A 14,493-nucleotide genomic window follows, 5' to 3' on the forward strand; every position below is an offset into this window, starting at 1 on the left:
GAACCTGGGCTCCTGGTTGTTTCCTCAATCAAACCACAAGTAATAAGCTAAGAACATACTTTGGTTACCCCTTGTGGTTTGTTTTGAGAGGACCAAACCACATGCCTGGGTTCATGACAAGACAGACTCCAGCTTACTCTCAGCGGCGGAAGAGGAACTTAGAGCTTTTCAGCAGCATGCACCAATACGTGTTGACATGTGAATCTGGCCAAAGCTGACACTGGATTTTCTTGCAGAACAATAAACATTGTTGGTCCATTGTCAAATAAGCATATTGTATATTTTCCTGATGTCTCTGCAGTTCATATGTGGTCTGGAAGTATTTTAAATAAATAAGTGAGAATAGATATGCCACACATTATGCCACTAGTCCTGTTGTGTGTGAATCTCATTCTGTGGTAAGAAAAGGAGAGCTCAGGTGTAACAGCTGTAAAAATACACAAACTAATGCCTCACTTATCATTTTTTTCTATTTTTAAAAACTTATTCTCCATTAATTAATGAGAAAAGAAACTGTGTTTGAAAACTATCAAAGAGGAAAGGAAAAGTTTGGTGAAATTCTCATGCGTGTTATACAGAGTTTTGGGTGCTCTTAATTTACTTTTGAGGTGGCTGAGGGGTGTTTGTGAGTGTGTTTTCTTTCAGACGACAAACAATCTCTCCAGTGCTCCTCAGCTTCCCATATTTCAGTTAAAGCCAACAGGAAACATGAGATAACATCTCCCATGGGACTTTTCCAAACCACAAAGTGCAGGTAGCCAGGAAGGCTGCAAAGCACTGAAGAAATGTTTAATGGAAATAAATCCAGACACATAACAAACCTTGCCCATCTCATAGTGATAAAGTAAGGTCCTTACCATCAAAACAATTAAGAAATGCTAAAATGACCTAAAAATGAGGCTGAAAAACAATTTTGGCACAGCATTGAACAGACATTGGGTATTGCAACAACTGCAGCCACAGCCTAGACCTGCAGACAAGGCTTTGTAGGTTTTCATTGTAAATTCTCCCCCTGCATTTTGTAGCAAAAAAACTTAGTTGAGGCCCACCAGCTTCCTTTCTTATCTTCAGTGAGATGAAAGGTTTTAGAGTGATAGTGAAGGACTGAAGGTTGGCCTATTTCTGCATCCCTTTTTTTTTTTTTTAAATTTCCTGGTGTGTTGGAATTGTCACTGTGGGTAGGATTCAACTAGCTCAGTGTGCTAGTGGAAGCCAGTGCAAGGATTTCCACTAGCACAATGGAGCTTTCTTGCAACTCTTTCAAAACTACTCCCGAGGGTTGGGAGAACCTTCTGGAGGAGAGGAGAGATTGTTGCAAGCAGAAATGCTTATGCTAATGGAAGAATCGTATTATTAGTATTAGTATATGTGTCTGCAGTTTTATCATTTGGTTTTATTACTGGCTTTAACTTGAGGATTCTGTTTATTTGAAATATGGTTCAACACTGTTTGCTGCCTTCTGTTTCTTGGAAAGTAGGTAGGATATATATAGATGATTTTTTTAAAAAAAAGATTGGTAATGTCATACAAGTTTTCTTGTTCTTCAAGATGCAGAAGCAGAAGAAGGCAATTGTGTTTGGACACTTGGAGAAGTTTCACAGAGTGATGCTGTCATTTAGGTTTAGAGAGTACTCTGTCTCTGTTGTGAACGAACACATATAGAGAGCAGGTGACTAGGTGTAGTCATGTGCAGAAAAAAAGATGCCAGTACTCACCATGATGTTGTTATAGTATAAGTGCCACACTTTTAACATTTGGGGGGAAAGTACTGGCACTGTGTATCCTTGAGTACCCCCAGAAGAAAAGCACTAGTAATGTGTAATCTGCTCTCGGCTTCAGACTTCATTCCTGTAGAATTAAGGCTCTTAATATGCAAATAATGCTGAACTTGTTGGGGGCGGAAACTGCCAGCATGATGATGCATACACACATACACCCTGCCAACTACTCTTGGTCTACCAGAATAGATGCCTAAAGAGGGCTAGTTTCTTTAAGTCATGTATAGTTTTTGGATATTAATTTGTGTTGAGAATAGTTTTTGGATATTAATTTGTGTTGAGAATAGTTTTGGAAGACTGCAAATCGTTGCTTTTTAAGCATGGTGTTTGTACATAATGCAACAGTATTTGTTTAAGATGCTATGTAAGTTATTTTTGTATTAGCCAACATATTTTCACCTACAGTACTCTGTAAACTTAGGACATTTTCCCTTTCCATGCCCTTTTGGGCCGTGTAAGTTAATTCACCCAGTGAGCCCTCTAGATGCTGTGCATGCTTGCAGTGGATGTTGCAAAACACAATTGTAGCCTTTAGACAAGTTTTAATTGACTCAGGAATGGACAGTAGCATATGGATGCATCAACAATTGCTAACTGATCATGGAATAAAGGAATTCCAGTATCCTTCCCTTCTCTCTCTCTTTTAAATGAAAAACAGAAAAAGTCATTCAGAACTTAGTCATATTGGTTCAGCTGTTGTAACCAAAGACTGATAAGATAATAGAAGTCTTTGTGGTTGTTCTGTACTGAAATCCTTTATCTTTATGATGCACTTGGGGGCTCTTCAGAGTGGAAAGCTTTTTAAACTGCTGTTGGAGTTAAAACTCAAATTAGATGCCTGTGTACAGGAGAAGGAAGCTCTACAGACAGACAGACAGCACAAAGTGACTTTTATCTTGGAAGCCCTTCCATTCGATTGTTACTTTCTTCTCTCTGTGTTTTTTATCCTCAATGTTTATTTTTGTTGCCTTTGTTGCCCTGTTTTGTGGCATTTAAAAAGCGACCCAATCAAACAAGGTAAATGCTAAATGGCTGGCCGCAGCCTGTGAAGTCGAAACATCACAGTCTATCTGATGTTTGCTGCAGTCCACAATATTAGACAGAATGGTTTAACCAAGTTATATGTCTGGCAGTCTAAGAGGAAATACCATCGCTTTTATGTCTGGCATTGTGTTTTGCTACACACACACACACATTGAAGCTGAAAGGGTAATTGATTTTATTGAAATACTAAATTTCTGCCCTGGTTATTATTATTTTCTCTTTAAAAAAGTTTGAATGGTTGGTTTTGTTGCTTTCAATAGTTGATGCTCTGCAACTCTGTGGATGTGCACTCTTTTTAATGTGTCTATGACCTAATCCTCTTACTTTGTATTTTGATTTACTTTGTCAGCATTTTCCTTAATGGATTAGAAATAAAAATTCAGAATAGTGTTTGCATGTTGGATGATAAAAAAAGAGGAAATACTGGTTCACTTTCTTTAAAATGCCCAGGTAAAATTTTCATGTGTGTATGAAAATGTATTGGAAATGAGGAGAAATAATAATGCACGTATGAATGGTATTGAATAATATTAAGCTAAACAAAGATAACACTGGTCAACAACAAATTTGTTGTCTGCGTTTTTTTCAGCTGATTTAGGACGAATCTGATGCGCTGAATCCAAAAATCACATTGGTTTTGCTCAATCAGGTCAAGTTTTTGAGCTATGGCCACATGTCTTTTTTTTTTACATTTTTGTTCACATGTACGCTTGTGTGGAGCATTTTAGAAGAAGTTGGTGGGGGTAAAATGCCTTGCCAAATAATTGTTTTGATTGGAAATGATTATTTTAATGACAAGAAGTATTCAGGTCCAATAGTTCTGGGTGATTATGTCGAAAAGGGATCAGTTTGAAGTCATAAAACCTCGAAATCTTCCATAAATTGGTCCAGCAAAGCATAAAGTTGGGGGATCAAAACTAAGTTAATGGGGCAGCCGCCCCACGAAGTATCCTGATCTTCAATCAGCACGTCGTCCTGTAGCTCATTGTGATGAAATTCCAGTGCCTTTCTTTGGAGAACTTCCTGACATTAGTGACGAAGATGCCTCCAGTGTTGAAGGACATGAAGAAGAAGAAGTGGTTCTTGAAGATGATGCTCCACATCCATTTTCCCAAAAGCAGTTGATTCTAGACCTCAGCTTGTCAAAGGACTCTGCCAAACTGTTGGCATCCAGATTGAAGAGAAAAAACCTCCTCTCTGACAGTGCTCGCATCAGCTTCTTCCGCAACAGGCATCAAGAGTACCTCCATTTTTTCTCGGAAGAGAAGGACTTGGTGTACTGCGCAGATATTGCACAGCTTCTGCTCAAGCTTGGAGTGCCACAGTATGAACCCAAAGATTGGAGACTGTTCATTGACAGCAGCAAGCGATCACTGAAATGTGTTCTGCTACACAACGGCAACCAGTTTGCCTCTATACCCCTGGCTCACTCGAGTACACTGAAGGAGAACTATGAAGCGGTGAACTATGTGCTGGAGAAAATTGGTTATGATCAGCATAAGTGGTTTATTTGTCTTGACCTGAAGATGGTGAACTTTTTGTTGGGACAACAGTCTGGCTTCACCAAGTACCCATGTTTTCTGTGCATGTGGGATAGTAGGGACCGTGCTCAGCATTACACGAAGGACTGGCCTGTGTAGGAGGAATTGGTGCCTTGCAAACATCATCAACGACCCTCTGGTGGACAGAGACAGAATACTCTTCCCACCGCTGCACATCAAGCTCGGCTTAATCAAGCAATTCACCAAGGCTCTGGACAAGGATGGTGACTGCTTCATTTACTTGTGCCAGGCTTTTCCAGGATTGACCATGGAGCAGTTGAAAGCTGGCATCTTTGACGGTCCTCAGATCCGTCAGCTCATCAGAGATCCAGAGTTCGGAAACTCAATGTACGAAGTGGAACTGGAAGCGTGGAAGGCATTTGTTTTGGTAGTGAAGAACTTTCTTGGCAACAATAAGGCCAGAAACTACGCAGAACTTGTCAACAACATGCTGACTGCTTTCAGAAACCTGGCTGCAACATGAGCGTCAAGATGCACTACCTATTTTCACATATGGACCGGTTTCCTGAGAACCTGGGTTCAATGAGTGACGAGCAGGGGGAGAGATTCCATCAGGACATGAAAGAGATGGAGACCAGGTATCAGGGTCGCTGGGACGCAGTCATGATGGCTGACTACTGTTGGACTCTGAAGAGAGACCTCCGTGCTGCTGAGCATTCCAGGAGTTCCAAGAAATGGAAGTTCAAGCCTGAAGTTTAAAAAATGGTGAAGCAACATGCAATTTACGTGTACTTACCTTACCAATGCCCACCATTCAGTTTACAGAAAACCTGACCTGATGGAGAAAAACGGATGCCATTTCCTGATTCAGCAGTGCAAAAATACCCTAAATCAGTTGTAGAAATCTAGACAACATTCAAAAAGTAAAAAATTGTTGCCCAGTGTAATTGGAGTAATCAATTAATTATTCTGTAGTCATTTGTTTCACTCATCTCCATATTGATTAACAAAAAAGGCAGAAATTATTGCACATTCCACATCTGGGCTGCTCTACAGCATCTGTAATACTTATTTGTTACATTCATACCTTAAAGTAAAGCTAAACTGCAACTTAAAAATGGAATCTGTAAAGTGTCCCTGTTGGTTTCCTGTTATGAAGCTTGTGCAGGGCTTCCACTCATGGAGTTAGTTCGATGAACCATTCCCCCCCCCCCCCGGTGATTTCATGTTCTGAAACTGCATAGAAAGAGGGGTGAAACACTTTTAAAAGCCAAGAAAAATAAAGAGGAATAAGGGAGGAACTCTTATGGGATAGAATAATGGAATAGCTTCAGGTGTCGGGGCAGCATAAACTGCAGGTTGCCCACCTGTATGCTTTCTAGATTGCCCCATTTTCCATGCATTTTCCATGGGCACTTGTTTGATGTTTGCTGCTGAGTTTGCAGTTGATAAGGAACTGCAGACAATTCTCTCAAGGGTAGCTGCACAATAAATGGCTGCTTTATGATCTGTGCATTTGCAAACACATGTTTACCTTCACATGTTTTTTGTGCATGCCTACTTAGAAATGCATCTTCCTGTATATGCAGTGGTGGTTGATGACCACAAGACCTGGTGGGTCTGCTAGGAGGTCACAGAGGTATGGCCGTGTTGTTCTGGTTTTCTACCTATTCTCCTCTTGTACAAAGATACTGTGGACACTTGATTGCAGTTGCACAAATAATTAGTACCTGAGTAAACTGAAAATTATCTTACTTTCTTTCTGAAGGGGCCCCTGCTGTCACAATTGCTTTTCTGCTGGGAGAAAAGCTGTGTGGTCTCCACCTTTTCTGGTTCTCTCCCTATCTCCCCTCCTTTGCAAAGAAACAGCGGACACGTAAACATTGCAGTTTTATTAATACTTGATTTGTTTTTTGTTTCTGTTTTTTGTTTACCTTTTGTTAAGGAAAAGTGTCATTATCTATCTATCTATAAAGGTTTCCACGCATGCTATTGATTTTCCCTCTGAGACTTAAGATTTTGAATATAACTGGTAAAGGAGTCAATGGATCAAATTCAGTAAATCTGAAGTCACTAGAATAAAGGTCTCTTAGAAAAAATATATGTCAGATTTAAAGGTCCTTCCTAACTGAAGACCATTTTGTGATAGAGCCAAAGGTTAATAAAATCAGTAGTGAATGTGGCAATTTTACAGATAAGCTATTCACAACAAGTGTAGTTACTTGAATAAAAAGCTAATTCAGTTCTAAAATGCCACATGCAGGAGCTGTGAATAGCTGCTTTTAGGTGCTTTCTGGAGGAGGATAAAATACAGAATCACAGCACTCTTCTCTCCCAGCATCCCTGGCTGCCTGTAAATTGCTCTGAATGGGACTGTGGGCTGACAGGCTCTATTAAGACAAACTGCCTTTCTCATCGGAGAGATAAAATAAATCAGGTGTTTAGTCAAATTAAAATACTTCAGCTGGAGCAGGCCCTGGGGAGCACTGATCCACCTGACAAATCTGAGAGAAACTCAAGACAGATGTGATTTGGGGATAAGGAAGACCCTGCTGGAAAGCTGCAGGGAGGGGGTGATTGTAACAGTCAGTGTCTTTGGAGTTAGAGGATAGATACAGTTTAAAGACAGACACAGAGAGGTGAATCCGTAATGTGTAACGTATTTTGAGATACTTTATGAAGAGTATTTTTCCGGCTTTACAGCAAGTGCATTTTGAAGATATGCTAGCAATGTTTTTTATTATTATTTTGTTTTAGATGCCATTTTCTGCTCAGCAGAAGAGTTTATTTACTGGTAATTTCTTAAGGGTATCGTAGCACTTGGATGGCAAACAAATGATGACAGCACACAGTTAAATGATGAGAGACCTTGGCTGGCCCAGCCAGAGCCGCTCAATCTGGTCTGCATCCTTAGCAAGTTGCTTTTTATTTCTATCTCAGCTATAGTAAAAGGAAAAGTGGGGGTGACAGGAGTGAAAGCATTTCCATTAGAATGAAAGCATTATGATGCTCTCCTAGTTCTCTAATCCTGCTTTTGATAGAATATATGGGAGCATCAAAAATTAGGTAGTTGTGCACAAGAGCGTGTTGTATCATTGGCCGTACAAGACTGCATTTGTCGAAATAGCTTAGGGGATCCAAAACTTTCATATAAGTGCTATCATATAGCAGACAGAACTGCTGTCACATGCACAAGAGTGCTGCTTTATCCAGGGCTAGAAGTGATATCGAGCTCCATGAAGTGGATGCAGAAATTTGAATAAATGAGTTGAGCAGTGTCTCCCCTAAATTACACAACAGCACAGTGTATTTAATGAACTGAAAACATACATATATTAATTTCTGTAGTATAATGGTTACTTCAGGTTCTTGAATGGGAGAAATTTTGTGTACCATTGTTTCTGCTACAAAAAAGGAGAAGCAATTCTGATGGATATTGGTATTTTATCATGGCTACAGAAAGCAGCTCCAGCTAATTACACAAAAATAATTCACAATTGAAATGATAATTAATACAGTTTCTTTCAAAATGCATGTTTAAATATGTATTTTGGTACATTCGAAGTATCAAATTGCATTGCAACATTTGGAGAAGTGCATCATCTGGTGGATAGCTGAGTTCCAATCTGTACATTAGGCAGATAAGGCCTATAGGAAAATCGGTCTCTTGCCTATATGCTGCTCCCTTACATTTATCCTGATGTTCGATGGCAGCATAAGTGCTGTGCATCCTAAGTCACTCTCCCAGTTGGAACAATGTTTCTTCTCTCTCCCCCCCCCCTTCTGTTCTGGGGATTCTGGGGGGGAAAGTCCAGTTGCGCTAATGAATAGAATAGAATTTATTATTTATACCCCGCCCATCTGGCTGGGTTTCCTCAGCCACTCTGGGCGGCTTCCAACAAAGTATTAAAATACAGTGGTCTGTTAAACATTAAAAGCTTCCCTAAAAAGGGTTGCCTTCAGATGTCCAGTAGTTGTTCTTCTCTTTGACATCTGGTGGGAGGGTGTTCCACAGGGCGGGTGCTACTACCAAGAAGGCCCTCTGCCTGGTTCCCTGTAACTTGGCTTCTCGCGGCGAGGGAACCACCAGAAAGCCCTCGATGCTGGACCTCAGTGTCCCGGCAGAACGTTGGGGGTGGAGACGTTCCTTCTTGTGCTGGCTTCCTCTAGCACAACAACCGCGTTGAAACCAGCTCTATGTATTTATCTGCCCTATTTGTGTAGAGCCGGTTTGGGGAAGCTTTGTCCCTCCACATGTTGTTGAACCACAAATCCCATCAAGCATGGCCAATGGCCAGGGATGATGTGACTAGTAGTTCAGCTACATCTGGAAGGGAAAGGTTCCCCACACCTGGAATAGAGCCTTTAGCTCAGTTCTGATGCTACCAATGGCCAAACCACAGCTTGGCAATCTGAACTGCTCTATCTGTTGTACATATTCCTTCTTCTCCCTCCTCTCCATCTCTGTGCAAAGCCCCACTTGTTTTCTTGGTAATCAAAAACTATTGTTATAGTTTTAAGTGAACTGGCATAATGAGTTCCTGTAAACCATAGTTTGTTCTTAAACCAGATGTTTGAAATTCAGATTGGAATTTTATTTCACTATCTGGTTTAAGAACCAACTGTGTTTTGCAGAAACTCTAGCTACATTTGTTCAGATGTAACAGTAAATTAGGGACGCGGGTGGTGCCGTGGGTTAAACCACAGAGCCTAGGACTTGCTGATCAGAAGGTCGGCGGTACAAATCCTTGCGACAGGGTGAGCTCCCATTGCTCGGTCCCTGCTCCTGCCAACCTAGCAGTTCAAAAGCACGTCGAAGTGCAAGTAGATAAATAGGTACCACTCCGGAGGGAAGGTAAATGGCATTTCCGTGCGCTGCTCTGGTTTGCCAGAAGCGGCTTAGTTATGCTGGCCACATGACCCGGAAGCTGTACGCCGGCTCCCTTGGCCAATAAAGCGAGATGAGCGGCGCAACCCCAGAGTCAGCCATGACTGGACCTAATGGTGAGGGGTCCCTTTACCTTTACCTAACAGTAAATCATGCTTATTGCTAGAAGAGGAAAGGGACAGGAAAGAAGTATGTATGCTCACACAGGAATGTCGTGTATGGATAAGTACAATGGCTTGGCAAAACACTATGTATTAGCAAAGTTACAACTAAATCAGCCCATTCAGTTAAAATGATGATGATAGGGAATATCCTTATATAAAAGCATTGCCATCTCTAGGATGTTCTCTCATACCTGATAATATTCAAGTCTCAAACTGCTGGGCCCTTGAAATCCTGCTACATGTGACAAACCCACAAAATTGTGAGAATTGTTACAATGTCATTGCAAACTTCCTCCTTCACCTTTTTGGATGGGCACTGGAATTACATGATAACATTGCCAAGGTGGATAACACGTTGAAGTTAATGATTTGTGAGAGCTGACCTTGTATTTCTATAAGTTCAAGTTTTGGAAGATGGTAGATCAGTGCTTGCTCTTTATCTAACCTATTTATTTACAAAATCTAACCTATTTATTTACAATAAATGGTATATATGTACATTATATGAATATTGTTCACAATGACTATGTATAGGGATTTCTTTATGCAACATTACACCATTAAGCTTTTTACCCAACTGTTTAATTTTATTTGGGATGCCAGGAACCCTTTGAAAATAAACCTTGGAGATGTTCTTTGTTTCACCTAGTGTAGATGAGGTTGGTGACTGGCAAGAGAAGAAGAGTTGCCCTGGGGATTACCTGCTAGTCTGTACCTATGTTTCCAGTTACTTTACATTTATATTATTAGGAAGCTTAGCTTGAATTGGTTGACCTTACCCTATCTTTGCTTTGTCTCTGTGAAGTCAGATACGCTTAATGACAGTGGCTTTCCCCCAATCCACCCAGTGACTTGCCTGGCCAAGTTGAACTTTGAGAGTTGAGCTTGGAGTTCTCACATCCAGCTTCCACCCTCTAGCCACTGCCGCTCACCAGCACTCAGTTTTGAGGGAGCTTGGCACCATTTTGAAAGTCACAGTAAGATCTAGTAAGTGATCCTCTTGGAACAGATTGAATTCCCAGATCAGTCAGTCATACATGCATGCAAATCACTGCTTAGTCATTGGCTTACTTCATATTATAAGGTTAATCATGAATTTAGCTTCAGTTATCTTTGAAGAGAATCACAGGCATTCAGTTAACATGAGTTAAGGTTGTGGTACAGCTGTTCTTATTACAAAAATCTAAAATGGGATGTGTCTAAATTAGCCTGTTAAGTGCTTGATCTCTCACACGCCCTTTTTGTGTTAGATATTCCAGGATAGAAGAGCATCTCTAATCATGTGTCGAAGTAGAATTTTGTTTTCCTTGCCCAGCAGATTTTCCATAGAAGATGCATGAACTGAGTTTGATTTCTTCTAGTTCCGTTTGCTATTCTATTCCTTCAGTGCTTTTATCAATTGTTCACTTTAGTTCAAGGTCCCAGCATGAGTTTCAAGGCATGACTTTTCACTATTCATAATATATAAATTGGGTTTGTAGCCTTAAAGTTGTAAAATCATAGTTATTATTGTATTTAGATTTTCTTCTGATATAGTAGTTGCAAGGCATTATAGGTTCTTCAGTTTGCATGGGTTGATGTATAAAAATATTCCACCGTGGCTTTTGCAGTCTGATAGCTTTGTAAACATTTGTATACATATTCTAGATCGCACTAGATATTACAGTGCTAAAATATTGCCAGCGTGATTTTTTTAAATGTATTTCTCTTTCCTCTTGGTTTTGATATATCAATGTATGGTTCATTGGCTGACTGTTTTTGTTGTAAGTTGCTTTGGGTTGTCCTGGACAAGATAAAGTGACGGACAGTTTTAATAAATAATAAATAATTTTGTGATATAAAGTGCTGATATTGCAGGAATATATAGATGTAAGCAGGACAGTGAAAATATTCTGGTTCAAGGTGGGCATGTGGCAGAATGATCAGGTATCTCAGCTGAATAAATTTAAATTTGCATTTATTTAAATAAGATTCAGCTACTCTTAGATTGTGGAATCTCACATGTGCATCATAATCTTGGTAACTCTAGACTGCAGGCAGTCACAATTAACATGTTAACAATTAACCCAGAAGCTTTAAAGCCAATGGAATATTTGTCACTGAGTTCTATACTTTGTATTAATTACCAGCTTCTGGCATACTTTCAACAAGCCTCTAAAAATCTTTATCCGTGTTGTTATTTAATCTGGATCTGAATTAGTTTTATGTATGTGTTGTTTTAAATTGTTTTTATATTTATATATGTTTAAAAATTGTTTTTATATGTAATTGTTGTAAAATGTTTTTAATATATGTAATTTGCATATATGTCACTACATTGTAATCACTTCCATATCTTTCATTGGAAGGGACTCATTAATAATAATAATAATAATAATAATAATAATAATAATTTCTGCCACTCCTTTGTTGATTCAGAGACTCATGCGGGTTCATGTCAGTATACGTTTGCAAACAGACATACACAGACACACAAAATTCTGTGGTATAGATTTCTTAAAGCTAGAACCAAAGTGTGTTTCTAATGCATTCTTTTGTAAAATCACAATTACAAAGTTGGACAGTTTTAGTTTTCTAGTTTGATACACTTAGCAAGGAAGCTGTGTGAAAGCATCCATCAATAAGGACCATTCATGTAAAGAAAACTGAATTTCCCACTAAGTTTAAATCTTGTAAAATGAATATTAATGTAAATAAGAAGGCTCACATTATGTTTCTTTCATTCTGAGCCCTATTTCAATACAGGTTTAGTTGTGCCTATACAAACCCTTTATTAAGGCTTAACTTAGGCATGGCTTCTTAGTAACAAAAATGAGGCATCTCTTGTAGAACTCTGTGGCGTGCTCAGTTCTTGGTTAATACTGGGGATCTCTGAGAAATTAGCAGCAATAATTAAGTTGTTTTCCTTATTAAGCAGGATTTTTTTAGTCATCTTATATTTTGTTTGTTTAAAAATGTATAATGGAGGGAAAATTATGTTAATCTATTTGTGAATTTGGTAATCCATTAAGGAGTCATTACACTGGGATGGAAGGGAAAGAGGGATTTGATATTGCAGAGTACATAATTAATTACTCTTGTCAGAAGGGGGGTAAATTGTCTCTTTTCTGTTCACAGTATATAGTGACATTCCCTATCTTTCAGAATACAGCAAAAACACAAGCAGGACTTACCGGTACATATTCTAATAAAATAAATATTCAAACTGCCATTTGTCAGATACAAAAACTCAGGTTATTTCCTTTTTGTTTCATTGGTGCTGTCTACATGTTATTTATTCTGCATTTCCCTATCTCTTTCAGGTACACCTGAAAGCCTAGCGGAAAAAGAGCGACAGCTCTCTACCATGATCACCCAGCTCATCAGTTTACGGGAGCAGCTTCTGGCTGCCCACGATGAGCAGAAAAAGCTGGCAGCATCACAAATTGAAAAACAACGGCAGCAAATGGACCTTGCTCGCCAACAGCAAGAACAGGTGAGCAACAAAACAGCAACATATGAAAATGTTTTTTCCCCCAACAGCCAGACAAAAATTCTACTATTTCTTACATCACTCCCAACCAAAAAGGGTCTGGTATATATTATTTGCAAACAAGAGACAAATAACTGTACTTTCCATGCTGGCTTTTCATAGCCTGCTACTTGTAAACATTCCCTTTGATAATACATGTATGTAAAATACTGCATTATGAATTTATATCCTCAAAAAAAGTTGTAAAGAAGGAATAAATTGTAGCAATCCTTGAAAAACTATCCATGTTAGAATTTCAATTCTCCATTTTCAAAATGTCCAAATGCAATGAGGATGTGTGATAAGGATACATTGTGAACGAGGTTTGTCCAGTATCGGAAGTGGGTGATAGAAAGGATTCATTTGTTTACTTAGGAAAGGGCAGACGGGAACTCGTAAGGGCTCAGTGAACCAGGAAATGTTCTCACAGACCTATTAATTTGAATAGAATTTGTGCCAGACTAATATCTGCTGGATTATGCCTATACAGTAGATTCCAACATACCTGTCAAATGGATATTTTCCTGTCTGTAAGGCTTGCTTTGTTACTAGTTCCTAAGTAGGTGATTTACAGCATCTTAATAAACTTTGGCAAAAGGATCAGTTAACTCTCTTTCTCTGAACATTATATCTTAAAAAGAAACGAAAAAACAAAAACCCTACACACACTCTCCCCCACCAGCCAAATATTGGTAAGGACTAGGAGATAAACAATATTCCATGCTGTCTGGTGGAAAACGTTTAACAACAAAAGATTCCATTAGTTCCTTATGCATTAGTTTCAAATTAATGTGCAGTTTTTAGAAATCTGACATTATAACTAGAATTATCTTTTCAGCTAAATATGTTTTATAGGGTATATACAGCAATGTATGCTCTGTTGATTTTAATGAGTTGTGACGTCTTGTATTTTATGTGCTTGAATATTTGCCCACATGTAAGGAATATGGACTCGTCCCTAATGGAAAATAACATAAAGGAATACTGTAAAAAATCAGAAGTTAGAATGTCATTTAGCCATCCAGAGATGACACAGTAATTAACTATTGACACTTGTGAATAAGCTAGCACAAATTAATCTTGACACATTTGCAGACGAGTGATATCTTACAGTGAACACTTTGTAATTATATTTCAAAATGAAAATTAAATGACACTTAAAACTAGGTTGTCATGCTCAATGAAGCGAGCATGTAGCTCAACCAATTGGCAAATAAAATTCAGAATTTGAGCCACATGGTGCTTCTGTACCAGCTTTTGCGGTGTCAAGCCCTATACATTGAAATTGTGCTATGGTAATTGCACTGTAGTGTTTTGGATGCCTTTTTCAATCACACCACCATCAATATTAAATGCCATGGTAGTACTTCACTGGTTTCCATAAGGAAATGAATATTCATTTGATCCTATATTGTACTTAGAACTGCAGTGAGCTGTGCACTAGCAAATTGATCTCAAACAAAATCAGTCCCCAAATTATACAAAGCCTTTGTCATTTCTCAGGTCCTAGATGCACACATTTCTCAGGTCCTAGATACAATGAGGCTTGTATCTGCATGATGTATGGATTTGCTCCTTTCACTGAATGATGAAATGAATCTTACAC

At 38.9% G+C, this 14,493-nt stretch overlaps 1 protein-coding gene across 50 annotated transcripts in view; it reads left to right on the plus strand.

The window, feature by feature from the left end:
- Positions 1-14,493, plus strand: part of SOX6 (SRY-box transcription factor 6) — a 438,207-nt gene that overhangs the window by 275,805 nt on the left and 147,909 nt on the right. For all 50 annotated transcript variants that reach the window (XM_083403078.1, XM_083403070.1, XM_083403100.1 and 47 more), the window contains one exon: positions 12,679-12,851. In XM_083403078.1, coding sequence (XP_083259204.1) covers positions 12,679-12,851 — 173 coding nt within the window. The remainder of the gene's footprint in view (positions 1-12,678; positions 12,852-14,493) is intronic.

The sequence above is a fragment of the Podarcis tiliguerta genome (genome assembly GCF_965153285.1).
Source record: "Podarcis tiliguerta genome assembly, chromosome: 1".
In the NCBI taxonomy this organism is placed as follows: Eukaryota; Metazoa; Chordata; class Lepidosauria; order Squamata; family Lacertidae; genus Podarcis; species Podarcis tiliguerta.